Source organism: Ornithorhynchus anatinus, chromosome 8 (genome assembly GCF_004115215.2).
Source record: "Ornithorhynchus anatinus isolate Pmale09 chromosome 8, mOrnAna1.pri.v4, whole genome shotgun sequence".
Taxonomy (NCBI): domain Eukaryota; kingdom Metazoa; phylum Chordata; class Mammalia; order Monotremata; family Ornithorhynchidae; genus Ornithorhynchus; species Ornithorhynchus anatinus.
Window position 1 is genome coordinate 44,539,100 of NC_041735.1, and position 21,465 is coordinate 44,560,564.

Here is a 21,465-nt window from a genome sequence, read left to right on the forward strand (position 1 = left end):
TGAAATAGCTCTAACTTCAGTCTAGGAACTATCAAATGACTGTGAACCTTTGGTAAGACACTACATGGAGTATGAGTTTATATTTAACACCATTGAATTCCATTAAAAAATGAGAGAAAATTGATCAAATTCCCAGTAATGCTATCCTTTTAGATAAAATGTACAGGCATAAAAATCGGATCAACTATTCTAAATTATGTATTGCAAATCTTTGTAATAGTAACATAATCTCTTTCAGAGTATGGATCACATTTCAAAAATGTTCCATGTTGTGTCTTAAGAGATGATGGTCAGAAATACTATACAATGAAACTGGCTAATCCTATCCTAATCCCATTTTTTTTTTTACCCACAGTAATCCTTCCTTCAGGCAAACACAATGAAAAGATTATGTGCAAGTCTGTAGTTCACTGTGGACCAATATGTGAAATGCTGTCATTCATGGCATGCTCAAAACCTGTCAAATAAGGCACCAATGATGTCCTTCTACCTTTCCTGGAGATATTTCTTTTTTTCTAAAAGCAGTGTGAATTATTTATGAGCACTTCGGGGGCTAAAGCAAAATTCTGAGAATATCAAAACTCCACTCCCCTCATTCACCTGATGCGGGAGGCACAGCATCTCGGTGATCTGTAAATAATTGACTGCCCAAGCAGGGAGGCACTAAGGCAAATAGATCAATACTCCACTTGAAAACCTGCTTATTGAGCTGAGAAAAGCTATGCTTTCCTTTATTTCCTATATTGTGTGCCTCCTTCCCACATCAATTTTCACTTCGGAGCATTGAGATTGAATACAGCTGGTATCATCAAAGGCTGCTGCAATATTTGATTAAAATTTTAAATTGTCTCTTAATATGAAGCAAGTAGAAGAGTTTTGAGTAAAGTATCTGAAAATATATATTATTAAATGGAAAGGGAATCAATCCATCACCACTTTAAATGTTATTTGTTAAGAATTTACTATGTTCCCAGGCTCTCTACTAAGAGCTGGGGTAGACACAAGATAATTGGGTTGGACACAGTCCATGTCACACAGGGAGCACACTGTTTTTGAAATCCTCATTTTACAGATGAAGTAAAAGTTAAGCAACTTGCCCAAGGCTACAAAGCAGACGAGTGGTGGAACCAGGATTAGAAATTAGGTTCTCTGACTCCTAGGCCCATACTCTTTCCACTAGGCCACTCTGCTTCTCTGTCACATTTGTTACAGAAACATGGCTTCACTGATAGTACTGAAGAACAAGTGGAGACCTGGATTTGGATTTTGTTCCAGAAACAATAAAAGTCAACAATTTACAAGATCAGTGCAGATTATACAGAAGGTAATGGCAAAGCATATATCTATAGACATCCAAAAAGGTACAAGGCTGGTGATAGGATATGTAACCCACTGAAATAACCAGTACAGTTGAGCACTGACAAGGTGCAACATTCTTATGAGTCTAACAAAGTGTGAGCTAGTTCTTGGCCCAGAGATGAAATAGACAGGGTGGTGTTGAAGAGCACAAACATCTTGAATGAAAACTCAAGAACCTCATTTGTAAGAGAAGATCTAGTTTACTGCCAAATGCCAGCTAGCCTGATTCTATGCTTAGTGTGAACTAAATCCTTCACAATGCAAAAGAAGAAAGCAAGTGTCACTCTGCCTTGGCACCTTCCATCTTTTCCATGCATGTGAAAAATATGTCAGCAGTGTTTAGTGAGGGCTTACTGTGTGCAGAGCACTGTACTAAGCACTTGGGAGAATACAGTACAATTGAGTTGGTAGACATGATCCCTGTCCACAAAGGGTTTACAGTGTACAGGGGGAACTACTGTAACTACTTAAACTAAAACTTAAACTTAAACTACTCTTGAGGGTAGTAGCACAGGACAGGTAAGTAAAGTTCTGGGAGGGAAGAGGTTGAAGCTGCTTTTGTCTGGCATCTCCGACCATTTTCACTAGGATTTTGGTTTTGAATAATTGGTGACATCGCACTAGCTGTTGAATTCACTCACTTTTTGCATCAGTTCCTGCAACTGCCTAACTGCTCTTCCTTAAGTCATAGAACTTTTCTTCTGTGAGGCAGATGCCCACCGGGTGCTTCCTGCCAAAGCCATAGTGACGTCTGCTAGCTTGCAGCCCCAGTACTGCTGCATACCACCTCCCATTGGCATCACTGGGCCCAATGTGTTTGTGCCACCTAAACTGTTCCTTCACGTACTGGTCTCTCCCAGGCCCTGAGGTCCAATGGTAGTGCCCAGTGCAGCAGCAGGACCCACTTACAGATCTTACAAAGGGAGAGGTGCCACCCTGGCATTACTCTCTGTTGAGAAATGAGCCCTCTCCCCCGACCTATCTTGGCTCCCCTCCAGCTACAACCCAATCCGCACACTTTGCTCTTACAATACCAACCTACTTCCTCCTGTGCTTTGATCTTGTTTTCTGTTATCCCCTTTCTAAAGCCCTCTGTTCTGCCTGGAACAACTTCCTCCTTTAGATCCATCAGACCACCATTCTCACCATCATCCAAGAGCTGCTAAAATCATACCTTCTATAGGAAGACTTGCCTATCATACTCCAACCCTATTTTCCCTTTAGTTTGCATCTTCTGAGCATTTAGATACTCGCCTCAACTCCACCGTCACTGCACTTATGAATATATCTTTAAAACTCTGTTGCTTCCCCTACCTGTAATTTATTTTCATCACTGTCAAAGAGATTTATGGCACTCTAATTGGTTGCAGAGCACTGCACTAAGAGCTTGGGAGAGTACAAAATAACCTAATTGGTAAACTCGCCCCCTTCCTAAATGAACATACAGTGTAGCGGGGGAGACAGATTAATATCAACAATGCATAATATATAATTTACATATATGAACACTGGTTTGCAAGCTTTGTGAGGGCAGAGACCGTGTCTACCAACTCTATTCTCTTAAATACTTAGTATAGTGCTCTGCACACAGCAAGTGCACAAAATAAATGCCACTGATCGATTGATAACAGTTGATGGAAGTCTATTTTAAAATAAAATCTGGCCCACTCATTCAAATGTGTGGAATGTGTCCAATGTATCCTTCTTGAATATGTTTCTTTCTAATCCACCATTGATTCTTTTTGCCTTTTTATGTGGGGAGCAAGGGAAATATTTGATTACATATTGTTAGAGTTCATCTAATCAATTCATACAAATCTAAAGAGATCGCCACCCTCTAGAATATAAAAATAAACCAGAGACTACATCTTTTTTGAAATATCAATAGAATGAGACACTTTCAATGACTGTTTAAAATAGATTTTATGTAAAATTAAACTATTTAAAGTTGAAAATGATAGTTCAAGACAAATTATTGGAGTCAAAATGTACGGAAAATATAAAACTCCAAGCCATCTAGAGAGCATAGTCAGTTTGACTATAAAAGCAAATTAATTCAAATATCTGAGTACATATTGGGAAAATTATCCGATTACATTTATAATGAAAATGGGCTACATCACTGAAAAGCAAGGTGTTTCTTAAGCTGACAACTACAGGAAATAGGTATTTTCTCTTTGAGAAGCAGCAAGGCCTAGTGGAAAGAACACAGGCCTGGGAGTCAGAGGAAATGGGTTCTAATCCTGATTCTGCCTGTCTGCTGTGTGACCTTGGGCACGTCATTTAACTCCTCTGAATCTCAATTACCTTATACGCAAAATGAGAATTAAGTGCCTCCTCTCCCTCCTACGTAGGCTGTGAACCCCAAGTGGTACCTTTTTTATGGTATGTAATTGTTTATTATGTGCCAGGCACTGCTCTAAGCTCTGGGGTAGATACAAGGTAATCAGATTGGACATAGCCCATGTCCCGCTTGGGGTACACGGTCTTAATCCCTATTTTACGGATGGCGGACCTGATTATCTTGTATCAATCTCAGTGCTTAGTACAGTGCTTGGCACAAAGAACACTTTTTTAAAAAAGAACACATTTTTTAAAATATTATTTCTGCCCAGACAGGTATTGATTCTTTAATAGAATTTTCTTTTCTCACATTCTTTTCATTTTCAAAAAGTCTGAATGTTGTCAGGAGATACTCTTTTGTAAGAGGTATAAGAAAATACAGAATTTACTGCACGGCAAGATTTAAGCTCATTCTATTCCCATATAAGAAAAGAGCAAATTAGAAAAGTTATATATGTAAACTTTAGACAAAATATTGTTCAATATCCTTCATGTCATAGTCTAATATGCTCCCTGCTCGCACTGGCTATAGAACTAATGCATCAAATAATGGTCTTCAAAATCCTAAGACAGTTAAAAGTTGGGCTCCTGGAGAACAAAAGATAAATGTGAAAAACTGTGCAGCAACATTACAACAGTCCTTTGGAAAAAGGAAACCGAATATAAAGAGCAAAGGGTATTTCTCCGTGATTCTGTCTCCCAAACACCTACCAAAACATTATCAGATGAAGTAACCAAGACTGGTTCAATGAAAATGACTCATTTTAGAAACGTCTACTTGCAGCAATAGAAGAGGACTACATCAACAGTACCTGAAAATACCTCAAGAAAACAGCAGGAGTGAGACTTACCAGTGCTTGTAACACAACATGTAAATTACTCCCTGATCATTATCTCCCAATCTGCCATCCTACACATATCCCCTCACCCTTGACTGATATCTCTCCACCACAGAAAAGACCTCCTAATTCAAGATCCATCTGTTCCATACCATCATCCCACAATGACCCTCCCTACCACCATTTCTCTCCCTTGTTGCTCAAATCCTTTCAACTTTTCTCTTTCACTCCCTCCATGCTATATGCTCCCTCCAAATAAATCTTTCACTGTCATTTCTTGTAAATTCTTCCCACCTCAAGCCCTCTCTGTTCATTCCATGCCCCTTTACTGAGTAGGTGCTCAATAAGTATCCTGAATGATATCACAGAACTTCTGAAGAGTCAACATAGCTCTAGCCTCATCACGGGGGGCGGGGGGGAACCTGATGAGAGGTCAATCTTTCAATAACCTCACCACATCCTCCATGAATGAAAGTGAGGCTCCGTGAAGCACAGAAAACTTTCCAACAAGAAAAAATATATGGCATTTGTCCCAACTATTGAGGAAGCTATCATTAGAGTCAGAGCAATGAAAAATGGTACCTGGGGACATTCCTGATAAAATCTACATGCAGTGAGGAGGCCACCCTGCTTAAACACTTACACAAGTTCTTCCTCATAAGGAAAACTGAGGAGTTCAAAGATGCCATTCTGTGAAGGGCTACTCTTGACCGGGCGAATTCCATTTTGTCAGTCATGTTGCTATACACCCTGTGGAGAGCACACACCATGATCACTGTGCGGTCAGCAGATCGATGGAACAACCCTTGAATGGTATTGCTGATAGTGAGTGGAGGGTCCCAAAAGTTGTGTGTGTGTATTTGAGGGTGGAGGGTACTGCTGAAAGAAAATGCAAGGTCCCCAGAAAATGAAAAGTGATGTGTTGCCATAGGCACTGTCAGCAGAGCAAGGATGCAACCCTCAGCTGGTATTATTGATAATGATGGAAATGGGAACCAGAAGGGTGGCATTCGACCATGATTAGCCAAGAAGGTGCCTCCTGAGGGCATCACCCAAGTGGAGAACCTAGCTGGGCCAGATACCCTATAAAAATCAGCATCCAGGAAACAGTCTTGGTGGCAAGATGTGTGTGCTGACAATCATCCTTACCCAGAGTGTGGGATGCCCACTTTGTGATGGCCAGTAACAGAAGCATCATGAAGAAACTAATACAAATGTGAGTATCCGCTGCTGTCGACCTACGTTAGAGTTCCGTGTCCCTCTACATGCTGAAGCAGACACAAATGACCTAAGATATGTCCCTTAAAGACCTGGTGCTCAATGTTTAATTTGCTTCTGCCACTAGCACAGTTGGACCTAGGTAAGCCGGGCAGCTTGGGCCTGATTGTCATGACTTTCACTTTGAATGCTAGCATACTAGATAACTAGGTGAGCCCAGCCATTGAGCCTTGTTGTAATGAGTGTCTTCCTAATAGACAAGATGACTACCAGCCCCTTTAAAGAGCCAGTATGCTGAATATTCATGATCCTGTCCTTTTGTGGCTAAATAAAGAAATCTATATTCTAATCGGGTAAGCGTAGCTGGTCTGTTTAATCCCAGCTTATACAGAGGGTGAGAGTTGGATCCCCGAACCTGGGTTTTAACGACTGGTGAAAGACCTTGGTTCCTAGCTTCAAGAAAAAAGAGAAAAGTCAGATTGTGGCAATTACCAAGCCATTACTTTCCTCTCCAATCCTAGTGAAACCCTACTCACAGCTTTCCTGGACCTGCAACTGAAGACTAGCCCTGTCAAAACACTCCCAGAATCAAAATGTGGCTTTGGATCACAGCATGGTTGAATGGACATGATCTATCTCTGCAGCCCACCAGATACACAAAAGGCACAAGGAGCAGTTCTTATATATATCTCAACAACACTTGGGCAGACAGGATCACAACCAATGATGTCACAGAATGAAGTCAGTATCAACAATGAAGCTAAGCTCCACTTCAACAGAGTTTTGCTGGGTTGAACACAGTAGGAGAAAGAATGACAGTATGTGAAACTGAAACAGAAAGAGGCCTATCTACTTTAGGATAGAGTAAAACAAAACCATAGAAAAATACTGCATTTCAGCAGAAAATAGACAATTGCTGTGGCCAGACAAGCATGATGGACTACAATCTAGGGAAAGAGAACCCTACAGGAGGAAAAGCCCAGAAAGATCTAGAGACAGGGGATGAAGATACCAATAATGCCACTGAATAAATACCTTTGATTACCTGAAAAGGGGAAGAAGTGAAAGGAGTATTATATACTGATTATATCTCTCTAGCCTGTAAGCTCATTATGGGCTAATTCTCTTGTATTGTACTCTCCCAACCACTTAGTACAGTCTTCCGCACATATTCAGGCATTCAATACCACCAACATCAATTAGAGGTTTAGTTATTTTGAAAACAAAGCGATTTAGAAGCTTTAAGGTCATCAAATCAAGAATCCATGCAATGAAACAGCTCAAAACTAAGACTCACTGTTGGATTCAAATACAAGTTGGGCATAAAGGTAACCAAAATAAATAGCCCTGAGCAATCTGGCAGAGGATAAAAACTTGAAGAGATTAAAAAGACTTACCATAACTTTCTTGAAGACAACCTTTAAAAGGAAATAAGCATAAATATATAACAAGGTAAAGATATTTTTATGCTTCTGCCAATGGTCACATAAGTTAGCTATGTGAACACCAGTAAATCAACTGTAATTACCGAGCTCCTACTGCTGAAGAATATGGTTCTAAGTAGTTGGTAGAGTAGACCAGAAACAAAATACTTGCTCCCTGTCCACAGGGAGCCTGGAATTCAATGGAAGAGACAGACAAAAAAATAATTTGCCAGTATGGAAGAGCAGAAGGAAGGCTAAAGCCAAAATAAGTAGTAGTCCAAGTATGTCAAAATGAATCATTCATTCATTCATTCAATCGCATTTATTGAGTCCTTACTGTGTGCAAAGCACGTATTAAGTGCTTGGAAGAGCACAAAAACAGATATGTTTCACAATGAGCTCATAGCTAAAGGGAAGATGAGAAGAATATACACAGAAACAAGTGGTTGAAATGAGCATAAATAAATACAGGCTTAAGGGTGGCTGCTGGGCAATGTGTCACAATTTTTAATTACATGAACAAAATCTATTACTTAATTATACGTGACCAAAATGTTTTCACAGAGCATTTTTATGTATGCTGGGCACGTTGATAATATATTTATTCATTTCTCAAGCTCATAACTTTGGCATCATCCTTGACTCCTCTCTCTTTCCACAGCAGCATCAAGTGTACTACCCCCCCACAACATTCACTCAAACTGTCCATTTACTTCAAATCTATATTCCTTTTAAAAATACTATTGTATAAAAGAAAAGAATGCTACCTATTCAGTAGATAATTTAAATAACAAAATTGCCTGATCCTGTAAAGTTTTCTTTACAGAAATAGTTTAAATTATTTTTATATTAAGTTGTGCTTTTTTGAATATGTATTTTGATTTATAATATCCATGCATTTCTTGAATGACTTTCACAAAATTGTCATTCCTTCATTTTAGCAATCTATTTTACAAAAAAACACAATTCCCCAAACTTTATTATAAAATCTAAACAGTTTATTAAGCTCAAACTACATACATCTATTTTTCTTCCCACTTATTTTTCATTCTCTCTCACTTTCTGCAGATAAAAACAATTTAAAGATTATTTCTTCCAAACAGTACAGTGATTTCGATCAAACCTCCCCAATCTTCTGCTCAGTGGAAGAAAAGCAGAACAAAGGGACAAAAAAAAACCCTTCTAAACCTAAAGAATACATTTATTCAGAGGAAATGTGTATGAGGTTTCTATTCAATATTTAATTTAACAGGAACACCATTATATGATGAATGAGAAAAGAGATTAATCATGTAGTTTTGAGAAAATTGGAAACCCCTGTTGTGATGTATGTGCTGAATAGATAAAAATTAGGAGACTTATTTTAATGGAAACTCAACTATAATGTGGCAAAAAATCAGAATGAGAATAATCTTTAAAGAGCATGAACTTTAAAGTAACTGTTAATGTCAGAAGTAACAATCTGGAATCGAAAATGAACTTGTTAAAAAGAAAAAAATGTAAATGGTCAAATACTGTGTGAAGTGTTTACTGAGCTTCCTCTTTGAGTGTAAAATGCTGAACTTGGGAAGTTACAAAGGAAGAAGATGTCATGGTCCCGGGCCTTTTTTAAGAGCTTTCAATAAAATTACAATGGCAAATGGAACGCACAGCTATGGCCACCGTAAAATTATGTTATCAAATAGCCAATGATAGATAAGAAAGTAGAAAATTGAATCAAGATGGGCAGGAAGTCCTTTGGGATATTGTGAGCTTATGTATACAATGTCTCTGCCTGCCTTCCTCAAACAGTAGTGTTTTTGGAGTATCCATTTAGTGTAATGTTTTGTATGACACACTTGGGAAGTATAAAACAAAGGAGTGATGTTTTCCCTGCCCACGAGGAGCTTCACTCTAATGGACAGTCATATAGATATATTGACAACTAAGGTAGTCAAGAAAAATAATTGAATACATAGGAAAGGGACCAGGTTTTATTTGCTCCAACATATCTACTTCAGTGCTCAGGACACAGTCGATGCTCAATAAATACTCATGAACAAATGGAAGCTAGCAGAGTAGAACAAACAATTTAAAAACAGAGTACAGCACAACTTCAAACTTGGCGACAAAGCACTGGAGACCACTGCAGCAGAAAGATTTGGTTGGAGGCAGCAATCAGCAGAACCGCTCCACTTTGAACCAGAGTTCATGAAGATAAGGATACCAAAGGGCTAGCTTGAAAACGGAGACCTGTCTTTTATGGGCCAAACTCACCTGTGCTAGCAAAGAGCTACATTTATTTATGCACTGGATTAGGAGAGTTTCAATCAATGCATCAATTACACTGGATAGGTCCTCAGCACTGATAGCAACATCTCTGAGACAGAGGCATAGGTTTATATGTGCATCGGTATTCCAGATGTAGTGCTCGAAGCACATATGTTAGTGAGAAAAAACCCTAGAAAGTTTTGAGACAATTATTTGATTAAAAATCTACAGGCAAGATTGTAATCTTCTAGAGAGAACGGACCATGCCCTTTAATTCTGTCAACCCTTCCCAGGGAATAGGAGTAATAGTAGTAGGATTTACTGAGCTCCCAACTGGTGCAGTGCACTATCCAAATGTTTAAGTAGATATGAATAAGGTGACACCTTCCCGTCTCTCAAGGGTTTACACTTTAAGTGCAGGTGCCAAGTAGAGTGTTCTGCATGCCTCACACATTCTAAAGAAGATACCATCAATGAAGACAAAACTCAGCAAACTGAGGCTTACATAATGCAGCAACATTTTATTCATTTTTTCGAAAATGCAGAGCATCGCAACATTTCTGTCACTTTCAATTCCATCAAAAATCAAGTTTTAACATAATCTTGCCCATATTAGCATTAACCCTGGCAGAATAGAGCAGCATGTCTTACTGACTCTAGAAACAACATTGAGCAATAAGTTCTAAGCAAGTAATCCTCAAACTAGATTACCTGAAATTTCTGTATCAGTAAAACAAGTTTAAGGATACTGTCAAAGGGATATTTTTTTCTGTTTTGCTTTTTGTTTTCTTGTTTAATTCCTTACCCAGGATCAACAGTTCATAAGAAAAAAATCTCCCTTTAAAAATCCACCTCATCCAATAAGGATACACCATCCGACCTATGTTAAGGATTTTTATTTTAAACACCCAGCCTCTCTCTGCTACATATCTTCCTGCTGAATTCAGTAACTCCAAAGTGGCAAACATGGTCATCAGGAAGGAAACAGAACAACTCTGGAGCAAGTCGGAAGTGAAACACTCTAGGTCCCAGTGGTGCTTTCTAAACCGTGAAGTGGTGATGTGCCAGTCTTATGTTACACTGACATTATTCGTGTGACATCACATGCTTCTCTTTGTCCATAATGTGTGAAGGTCCTTAGGAGCGATGCCAGCTGCAGAGTGCATAGATTGCATCCTTGATCCCGATCACCCACCTTGTAGTCCTTGCTGCTTATCACAGGGGGACCAGAGGAGACAGTCCAGACAGCAGTGCAAACCCGCAGTAGTAAAGGATAAATAAAGCACAAGCCCTCTTTTTGGTGGGATCTTCCTTTCCCTTGCTCCACCAAGAATCCTACACAAGCATGAAGTAGGACATACTTGTCCATCGATTGCTAATCAGGTAACATTCATGTTTAGGGACATCCTAAGTATCTGCAGTATCAGCTTGTTGAGGCCAGGGATTGTGACTGCCAACTCTGTCTGTTGCACTGTACTCTCCCAAGCAATTAGTGCAGTACTCTGTACATAGTAAGTGCTCAATAAATGTTGTTGATGGATAAAAATACAATGTAACCCAAATGGCGAAGATGCCCTAAATATTGTCTACGTCAAACTTGAAACTGTATCATTTAATGTCCGTACCTTCTCAATTTCCTTCTTGCCCAACTATCTGCCTTCATCACTTCTCAGTTTATCTAGTCTGACTTCCTCAATACTAAGCCTGGCAGGGGAGTGGGATGGGGGCTGGACAGTGAGGGGGGAAACAGATGGAACTCATCAAAATGGAACTAGGCCATCTCACAGATACTGTGCGCCATCACAAAGCAGATGCGACTGCCCTACAGCAAACGTAACACATGTTTAGAAAAATCCTACCTCTGGCCCTCTTCTGCACAAGTACCAGGCTTGACTGGAGGGCTAATTGAGCCACTGGAAAAGGCCTGGTGCAGTGAGACCACATAGTCTGTTCTACCTTTTCATTATCCATTATCTCTCTAGGATGTAAGCTCACCCTCTTCATTGTAAGGTCACTGTGCGCAGGGAATGTGTCTATTGTTGTATAGTACTTTCCCAAGCGCTTAGTACAGTGCTCTGCACACGGTAGGTGCTCAATAAATACAACTGAAATAATCAATGAATTATACTGCTGCATGAATCATTTACCTAAAAAAAATTCAGTTCATGTCTCCTCACTCCTCAAGAATTTCCAATGGCTGCCCATCCACCACCACATCAAAGAGAAACTCCTCACCATTGACTTCAAAACACTCAATCTCCCCATCCTACCTCACCTCACTGATCTCTTACTACAGCCCAACTGACAAATTCCACTCCTCTAGCACCATCTTAGTTATGGGACTCCTGATCCCGTCTATTTTGCCACCAACTCCTTTTCCCCTTTCCAACCCCTCCCCGTAGCCTGGAACTATCTCCTCCACCATATACACCAAACCACCATTCTCTGCACCTTTAAAGTATTACTAAGATCAGATTTCCTCCAAGAAGTCTTCCCTGCATAAGCCCTTTTTTCCCCAGCTCACTCTCCCTTCTGCATGGTCTATGCACTTTAATCTGTGACCTCTGCACACTTGATAATCACCCCACTCCCAACCCCACACCACTTACGTACATATCTTTAAATTATAGACTACAAATTCTTTATTTATTCATATTAATGTCTGTCTCCCCCTCTAGACTGTAAGCTCATTATGGGTAGGGAACATGTCTGCTAATTCTGCTGATCTGTACTCTCCCAAGCACTTAGTAGTAAGTACTTAAATATGATTGAGTTATCCAGTGTGGTGACAAAATCCATTTGGCCTGCAATTAAGTGGCAAGTATATTTAATTCCCATGTCCGAGTATCTATAAAACAGAGTGCAAGTGAATGGAATCACACATTTCCTCAGTGAACATAAAATTTTCTAAACCCGACACCAGTCTATCCATGTTTTGATAGGCTTAACTCTCTTCATGATTGTTTATGTTATTCTATTATTCTTGGGATAAGGTACAACCAGAATTGCCACTCCATGTTTAAAATGTTGGCATTTGTCTTTCAACATTCTGGATACTATATTTTTCCAATAAAAAAACTATTAAAGAAACCACAAAAATCACTGAGAAAACAGTAGGCTATACAAGTCAAAGTCTAAATTACAGATAAATAATTTTCTCTAAAACCACTGTCTTTGATGGAATGAGTTATTTCTAAGATTTGGCTAAGTTGATATTTTAAATTACTTCTCTGATTTTAGTTCCTGTTTTATGGAATTCTATAAAAGTATTATGAAGATATTTATGATGAAGTTCTGTATTTTTATTTTAAATCTAAAAAAATAAATGAGTAAGCTTGTATAGCATTAGACTCTTCAATTTAGCTGGGCAACAGGAGGTGATGATTATGTGGTTAGTGGATTTACTGACTGATTCTTTGACTTGACTAAACTACCTTTTCTTCCTCTTGAGGTTTTTGGGTTTGCTTTTGCAGCTCATAAAAGATTGAGTCAAAGATGTTCTGAATGTAAAATGGAACTCCCGTGGTTTCTGCTCAGTATTGTATTTTAGTATTATCTCCATCTTGAGACAGGCATGGACTGCCATTGTTAAATTCCGTAGTACAATAATCCCTTATCTGGAGGGCCAGGATATTATATTTTATTGCAAATATGAGAATCGAGAATTGTGTGTTTAATAGGAATTATTCTCAATATTCACAGTTATATATGGAAGGAATTGGGTAACAGAAAGAGAACAGCACAATAATTTAAGAGTAATAGTCTCTATTTCACAAATTGACGCCATCCCTAAATAATTTGCTCATCCATTAGTCCCCACCAACAATATTCCACAACTTACCTCTCTACTCAAAACCTCCAGGCACTCTCCAATTTTGTTGAAAATATGGAAGACAGACATGAACATCCACAATGACCACCTCAATCAATGCCCTCATGCTTCTGTGTTTATATTATCCTTCTGCCCAACTGCACGCAAATCAGAAGTCTCCCATTTACCTAAACAAACTACATTTGAGTGGGTGCTTTCAACACCATCTCCTCTTAAAAAATAAATGTAAACACTTTGTCCTCTCCGTCACTACCTCTCCTCCAGCTACTCGATCTCCTCTGGCCCCCACTGCCTGCAATTACGCCCATCTCCATTGTAATGAAACAAACATTCCATAAAAGTACTACACTCTCCAGTTGTCATTCATTCTCCCTTGTCCCACTATTGCCTAAACATTATGACTGTGTTGGATATACTAGACTGTAAGCCTGTTTTTGGGTAGGAATTGTCTCTTATCCAAATTGTACTTTCCAAGTGCTTAGTGCAGTGCTCTGCACACAAGTAAGCCACTTTTATATATATGAATAAACCCACTGATTTCACTTCCTCTTCCACTTCGCACTGGCCACAAAGAGAAACACCATGGCTTAATGGATAGAGCATGGCACTGGAAATCAGAAGGACTTGTCCTAATCCTGACTCCACCACTTATCTGCTGTATGTCCTTGGGCAAGTCACATAACTTCTCTGTGCCTCAGTTACCTCATCTGTAAAATGGGGGTTTAGACTGTGAGCCCCATATGGGACATGGACTATCTCCAACCTGAGTAACTGGTATCTATCCCAATGTATCCCAATCTATCCCATGGTGCTTGGCACATAGTAAGTGCTAAACAAATACCTTTAAAAAAAGCAAATAAAATAAATACTGATTGATTGATTGATTGATAGTTGACAGCCAGAGGCTGAAGACAAATCTTCTTGGGATACAGTGATTAGAAATGGGGAACTATTTGAACAGAGATTTTAAAAAGGTACAGAGGAAAAATTATAACAGCACCAGATGGGTAGATAGGAAACGCAACAGAGGACAGAGAGAAAGCTTTTTGTGTAGAAATGAGGTGCCATAAAAGCAAATACACAAAAACAAGAAAGTTTGTTTAAATTAATTAAATTTAAATTTTATGGCAAAGGAATAAGTCTACCAAGCAAAAAATCCATTCACATACTGAATGTGAGGCAAAAAAAAGCAAGAAATAGGTCAGCATTAGAGATTAAAAGTAGTATAACAGGTAAGAAAATGTATATTAAAAAATTGGAGCATAATATATTCTACTTTATTTTGCTATAAACTACTGAAAAGCTCTGGAAAAGTGAATCATTTGACCGAAAAATTATTCTCAAGGAAGGAAAATAGCAGATGTAATGATACTATAAAGAACTGTAAATAAGCAAAATTTATCAGAGGTGATAGGCCTGTCACTTCCTAGCACACCAAATGGCAAACATGGCTTAACAGCGATTAGTAATAAACTGTCAACAATAGAACTATCTAAATATTTTTAAAAAGCAATATCTAAAAAGTGTAAAGGAAAATATAGGATTATTGATCTATCCCAAAATACCTCACAGTGTAAGAGACAAATGATGAAAGTGAAAAAAAAGTTATACACTAAGAAAAAAAGAATCCCACTAAAGATTTAATTCAATTTCCTGCTTTTAAAATTAAATCTATGAAGAAAACACAATGCCATGATAGTGCATAAACCCAGCAGTCAACACAATGCTATTTTTATAACTACTGCAAAATTCACAGTCATTTATTACACAGTTAAATCTGCTTCAGTAACTTAGTTTTTATGCTAAACATTACCCATTTTAATAATAAATAATCACTGATTGCTATAAATGTCTGGTAAAAGATCTTTCACCAACTATCTGATGGAATAAGGGACTTCTCTGATTCAGAGAAACAAGGGCCTATAAAAGATCTTACATCAAAGCAATTGATGTAAGATTGGCTTCTCTATATTGACCCAAGTTTGAAATCTTGACTCAAAGAAGCTCAAAGAGTTAGGGTAGTCCAGTTTCAAAATCATTCAATAACTTTTAAAATTATTAGGAAGATATTTTGTTCTCCCAAATTCAAACAGCTTCACATACTACAAATGGAGATGTGTCGATTGATAAGCATTATTCAGTTGACATGTGGCACAAAAATGGACACTTTCTGCCCGAACCCATCAATACCACTTAATGAAGATGCTTTCCTAAGAAGCAACACACCTTTGATAATCTAACTTTTAATTGCAGGAACTAGGCTCTGATTTTTTTTTTAAGTATCTGCCAAAGCCACCTGATTTGTGAATTGGGATTGTAGAGAAATAGTTTCAATTAGTTTTGCATGACAGTGAAACACAGATGATTTTTTCCTCTATTCTATAATCCATCAATTTTTTCGCTGTAAAATATTAACTCATGTCCAAATAAGTTATCAAAATCCCTGTCCTTGTGAAGGGAGATGGGTTTGTTACAGGTTGGATTCACCTCTGGGACAATTAACTGCTAGGAATAGATTCTGCACTCCCTGCTGGTAATCTCATAAACCTTAACTGGGAACACAGATGATTCTTCCTGCTCTGTATAATTCTCCAAGGAAAATTCAATGTAATCATCCCTTGAGTATTTCCCCCTAAATCCTGACATGGTACATTTGGTGCAGAAAAGCATATCACCTCATGAGGACTTCTGCACCCCCAAGGCCATATTCTGCTTGGAAACAGTATTTTCTTATGACAGTAGCAAACAGCCATTTCATTGCAAATCAACAATATAGTGCAATGAAGTCTATTCCACAGTCTTCGTAGTTATGCAGACTAGAAATAATTCTCACGAAAGGAAGTATCAAGCTTACGTATCATTTATTCTCAAAGAATTTCATCACTAAAAAATGCTTGGATAAAATTAGCATATCTATGGAATCATATTTTTCTTACCCCAAAACAAATATATGCTAGCAAAGCAAACATTTGCAACTGAAACAAATATTTGGATTAGGGTTTTGGCAGAAATAAGTACTTCCTTCCATAAATATTTGTCCATGAAAATGACGCTTTAGCTTAAAAATTTCACTAACGTGGATATTACTTTTGCTTGAGTAAAAAATGTGAACACTGCTTAATAATTGAATGCCTAGGGTATATTAAATATTGGAATGTTAGACAAAATTAATTTATAGCCATGTCTGATGAAGTAACATTTTGCTCTCATTTTAGAGATACATTAATTATCAATTTCTACTGCATTAAAAACCATAATAATAATAATGTTGGTATTTGTTAAGCGCTTACTATGTGCAGAGCACCGTTCTAAGCGCTGGGGTAGACACAGGGGAATCAGGTCATCCCACGTGGGGCTCACAGTCTTCATCCCCATTTTACAGATGAGGGAACTGAGGCACAGAGAAGTGAAGTGACTTGCCCACAGTCACACAGCTGACCAGTGGCAGAGCTGGGATTCGAACTCATGACCTCTGACTCCAAAGCCCGTGCTCTTTCCACTGAGCCACGCTGCTTCTCTAACCATCTTAGTACTATGAAAAATTTACACTTCCCTCTAGAGATTACATCCTGACCAATATTTCATTAGGTATACTGTAAGAGAATGTTTCTAGAAATGAAGAATTTAAGAATCACAGAGATGGGAGAGAACTCATGGGGTCATCTGAGATGGACCTCTGCCTCCTGGGAAGTAAAAGGAGATTTTGGAATCCCATTATGGTTTACTCTTCTCAAATGTCCCATCCAGCAAAGAGATGTTTTGGTGAAAACTTACAAACTGCTCCTGAAATGACTGTATTCAAGAAGTTCAATGATGGTAATTTTGTTCTGACATTTGATTTTAGAAATGGTTGTAGGTGTGGCTGATGAAATTGCTTATAATTGCTGCAAAAATTAATATGCTTTTCATCAGGTTTACCCCATATTTTTGATGATAATAATGACAAGAATATGAATACTGCTAAATTACTCTTAATGTAGCAGTAACTACTCTGAGTTGTGAGCGACAGTCATGACATGGAATAAAATCATGATTAAAGAAGAGACAAGAAATTGCTTTTTATGTTTGCACAAGTAATTCAGGAAAGAATGTGGCTTATTAAAATCTAATTGAGGATTCTGATTAGCAGCCTTTCCAGCCATCAAGGCTCCCTTCAAGTAAACACCTGTTTCACTATTAAAATTAATCAGTAGGATATATTAACTCCAAGGAAAAACAGCTTTCTAATTTAACTGCCCCTCATGGAAGATTTTCAATGTGTTCATGAATTCATGACTAGCTCAGAAATAAAAGAAATCCCTTTCATCTGGGTTACTGAATCATATTCCTTTGAGATCTTCAACATACATATCACAACATTTCTCAGGCACGCATCAGGTATATTAAAATTACAATAATTTACACAGAATTAAAATCATTCACACTTACAAAATGCATTATCAACTGGCAATTGGAAATTATTGTTTGTTCCTATTTTATTTTTATCCTAAGATGACTGTAAATAGAAAATAGATTCTTATCATATAACCTACTCTCAGCCTCACAGCGTTTATACACATATCCTTAATTTGCTTATGTATACTAATTTCTACTTCTCCTTCTAGACTCTAATCACATCGTGGGCAAGAAATGTGTCTACCAACTCAACTGTACTGCACTCTCCCAAGCACTTAGTACAGTGCTCTTCACATAGTAATCACTCAAATACTGATGATTGATTGAGCCTGTCAGGTTCAAACCCACATATTATGACACTCCAGGAAAATTTGAATTGTCCTGTTCAATTTGTTGACAAAGCACGGTACTATAGTGGGTGCCATCTAAGGCAGAATGCTATACTGAGTGCTCAGTTCAGTGTCCAGTGGACACTGTTAAAAGAATGAGCAGGCAGTTTAGGCTGTAGGGAGCTCCAGACAGTCAGGTAGGATTAAGAACCTGGAGCTGCCAATGCTAGTGTTAGTGCAGTATTTTGTCCAATCTTTGGAAAGAGCTGTATGATTTCAAACCACCCAATTAGAAGACGCTGGAAAGAAAGGGAAGGGAGGAAAGAAAAACACATCTCCCAAATGTCAAAGGGGCTGACTGCCTATACTTTACATCACAATTAAATTAGTGAAGACCACCAGATGAGTGTACACTTGGTCTGTGAGTATAGCACATTTTTAAAGGGATAATGTCATATACATTATATAATCTATAATGCAGAGGGGCTATTTTTAAATATAAACTACCCTCTCAAAGGTCACAAATGATCTCCTTCTTGCCAAATCAAATGGCCTCTACTCCATCCTAATCCTCCTCAGTTTTTCAGCTGCCTTCAACACCGTTGACCACCGCTTTCTCCTGGAAACATTATCCAACCTCGGCTTCACTGACACTGTCTTTTCCTGGTTATCCTTCTATCTCTCTGGGCACTCATTCTCAGTCTCTTTTTCGGGCTCCTCCTCTCCCTCCCACCACCTAACCGTGGGTGACCCTAAAGTTTCAGTTCTTTGTCCCTTTGTAAGGGCAGGGACTGTCTCTATCTGTTACCGATTTGTACATTCCAAGCGCTTAGTACAGTGCTCTGCACATAGTAAGCGCTCAATAAATACTATTGAATGAATCAGTCACTGGGGCTCTCAAGAAGGAGTTGCCTTCACTGCTAGGGATAGAATGTACACTCACCTCTGAAGTGGAACCAAGCCTTTGTAAGGGACTGCACAAATCTAACGGGCCTTTCTATCAACTCTTCTATCTCTGACTTGTTGAAAGAAAGTTCCCAGTAATCTGCTCCCTGCCTGGTCTAAGACCAATAGTATTTATTGAGCGCTTACTAAGTGCAGAGCACTGTACTAAGCGCTTGGAATGAACAGGTCGGCAACAGATAGAGACAGTCCCTGCTGTTTGACGGGCTTACAGTCTAATCGATCATGCAGTTTCTCTTTTAGCTATATCAGTACTTGTGACGAAAATAGGCGGGAGAAATAAGGATTGGTAACTTAATTTGGGATTTCATGATTTTCCCTTTCCCATGTTTTTTTCTTAAACGATTCCCTGAGAACATCTAAATCTTGGCACCATTCAAAAGCTTCTGAATGCTTATTTTTGTGGGCTAACTAATTACTAGCAGTGCTCATCAATAAGAAGGTGCTCAATTTTGAGACTGATTTCACAGTGACGTACCAACCTAACACTAGATATTCATGCAATTATGAATTATACAAAAATCAGTCAAAACAACACAGGTACAAAAGAAGCATCTTTCCCTTCCTAACAAATGCCAATAAAATAAATCCTGATTTTCTCTATTATGTCTGGAATGCCACTAACACCACTCTTTACTGGGCAGAAACTCTCCTTCTCCCTTCTTTTCCCTTATTTTGAGCCTGGAGTTGGGGATAATTCCATTGGACCTCATGGCTCCTTTTCTTTTTGGCACAGGAACAGAGTGGTACAACAAAACTGCTGCATCTTGAAGCCAGGAGCAAAGGACAAGAGAAAGAAGGAAGAAGGCACAGAAGCAGCAGCCACTGGCCTTTCCAAAGGTCTCCCCAACATGCCTTGGGCCATTTTTGGAACATACCCTCTTCCCTGTGCCTGCCTCTTTCCCTTTGCTTCATTTCACTGTTCCTTTACCCAATCTCCTTTTATACCATCTTGCTCTGAATTCCTACCCCTCTTTTTTTCCCTCCCTCTGCTCATTCTGCCCCCACCCTAAAGTGGATCAAATTACTAGCCCCCTTAAAAGGCAATATCACCAGTGCATTCCAGACATCGCTATTCTGCTTCTCTTCTCCTGCAGTGCAATTATTTTCAAAATTTTGAAGTTTATCTTTATATCAAAAAAGCCATTAATTCCTGTTCTACATAAATCCAAATACCTTGTGATTGTGTTTTCTTCATATACTGTGGAGAAGGGCATGCTTGCCCTATTAAGCTGTGATTGAATTTGGTTTTTCTTCATTGAAATAATTATAAAAGCATGTCAGTTCAGTTTGAATATCCAAGATCCTGCAGGTTTTAATGCTTCTAAAAATTGCTATATTTCCTGATCAGCAGTTACCATAAGAAGGCAAGCAATGACTGTTACTTAAGCCAGTATCACACGATGTGCTAAAACATCTAGAAATAATCAAGCAAAAAGTTGCTAAAACATTCTATTAAATGCATCCTGGTGCCAGTTTAGCTTGTTGCAGGCAGAGAATATGACTGTTTATTGTTGTAATGTACTCTCCCAAGCACTTAGTACAGTGCTCTGCATACAGTAAGCGCTCAATAACTACTACTGAATGAACTAAATGAATAAAGCCTTAATGAGCTCTCAATGATAAGGACTGAAAAAATATGCTGATAAATTCCTTTTTTTTAAGAAATTAAAAACATTTAAATCCAAAAAGAAAAACGTTCTTGCCTCCAATAATAAAAAGTATGAAATGCTGAATCAAAACACCATCTCTGTAAATACAAAACATTAACAGAGACCACATGAAACGATATTTTTTAAATCCTTACCGTTATCATTCTTAAAATTTCCATCGCTGAGCTGTTTTAATCTCTTCTGATGTGATTTGCCATTGTAGTGGATTTGAGCTTGTGCTGCAGAATTCAGCTGAATGTTACACACACTGCACAAAGTAAAGTTGGTTGGTTTCTTCTCTGTTTCTTGCTTTTCTGCGGTGTCATCAGGTATTAATTCAGTCTCACTTTCCCCATCTGGGGCTGTTGTAAAATCTGGGGTACAGAGAAAAATGAATTAAGGTGGATATGGGCTCTTGGTTTCCATCACACTTTCTAAGATTGATCCCCATCCTCCCCCAGTTTAAAGACTGGTGACTCCTTCTACTACCTAAAATCATAGGTCCAATTCATTGGCTTTTCTCCATGTAAATTCACTATTTGCTTCCAATAGGCATGCTACTTTACAGAGAGTTAAGACATCTTGCTAAATCTCTCTAAAACTAGCAGAAATTTTCCAAAATCTGGTTAATAAGTAACAGCTATTTATATATATCTCTATGTCAGTAATGTAAGAAAGTGTCATTGCCATTTGAACTCAACTGCTCTTAGATTTTCAGAATTTTTTTTATTCAATTATAAAATCAGCTCACAACCAGTTCACAAAAAAAATCAATATAATTCCCACTGAGATGATAGATGTAACTTTGCCACAGACCTAATGCAATAAATGGGATACTCTTATTTCTTCCTATAAAACATA

The 21,465-nt window shown here is 38.3% G+C and overlaps 1 protein-coding gene across 1 annotated transcript in view; it reads right to left on the minus strand.

The window, feature by feature from the left end:
- ZNF385D (zinc finger protein 385D) overlaps positions 1 to 21,465 on the minus strand; it is a 538,924-nt gene that overhangs the window by 441,174 nt on the left and 76,285 nt on the right. The window contains exon 2 of the mRNA XM_029070585.2: positions 20,760 to 20,978. Coding sequence (XP_028926418.1) covers positions 20,760 to 20,978 — 219 coding nt within the window. The remainder of the gene's footprint in view (positions 1 to 20,759; positions 20,979 to 21,465) is intronic.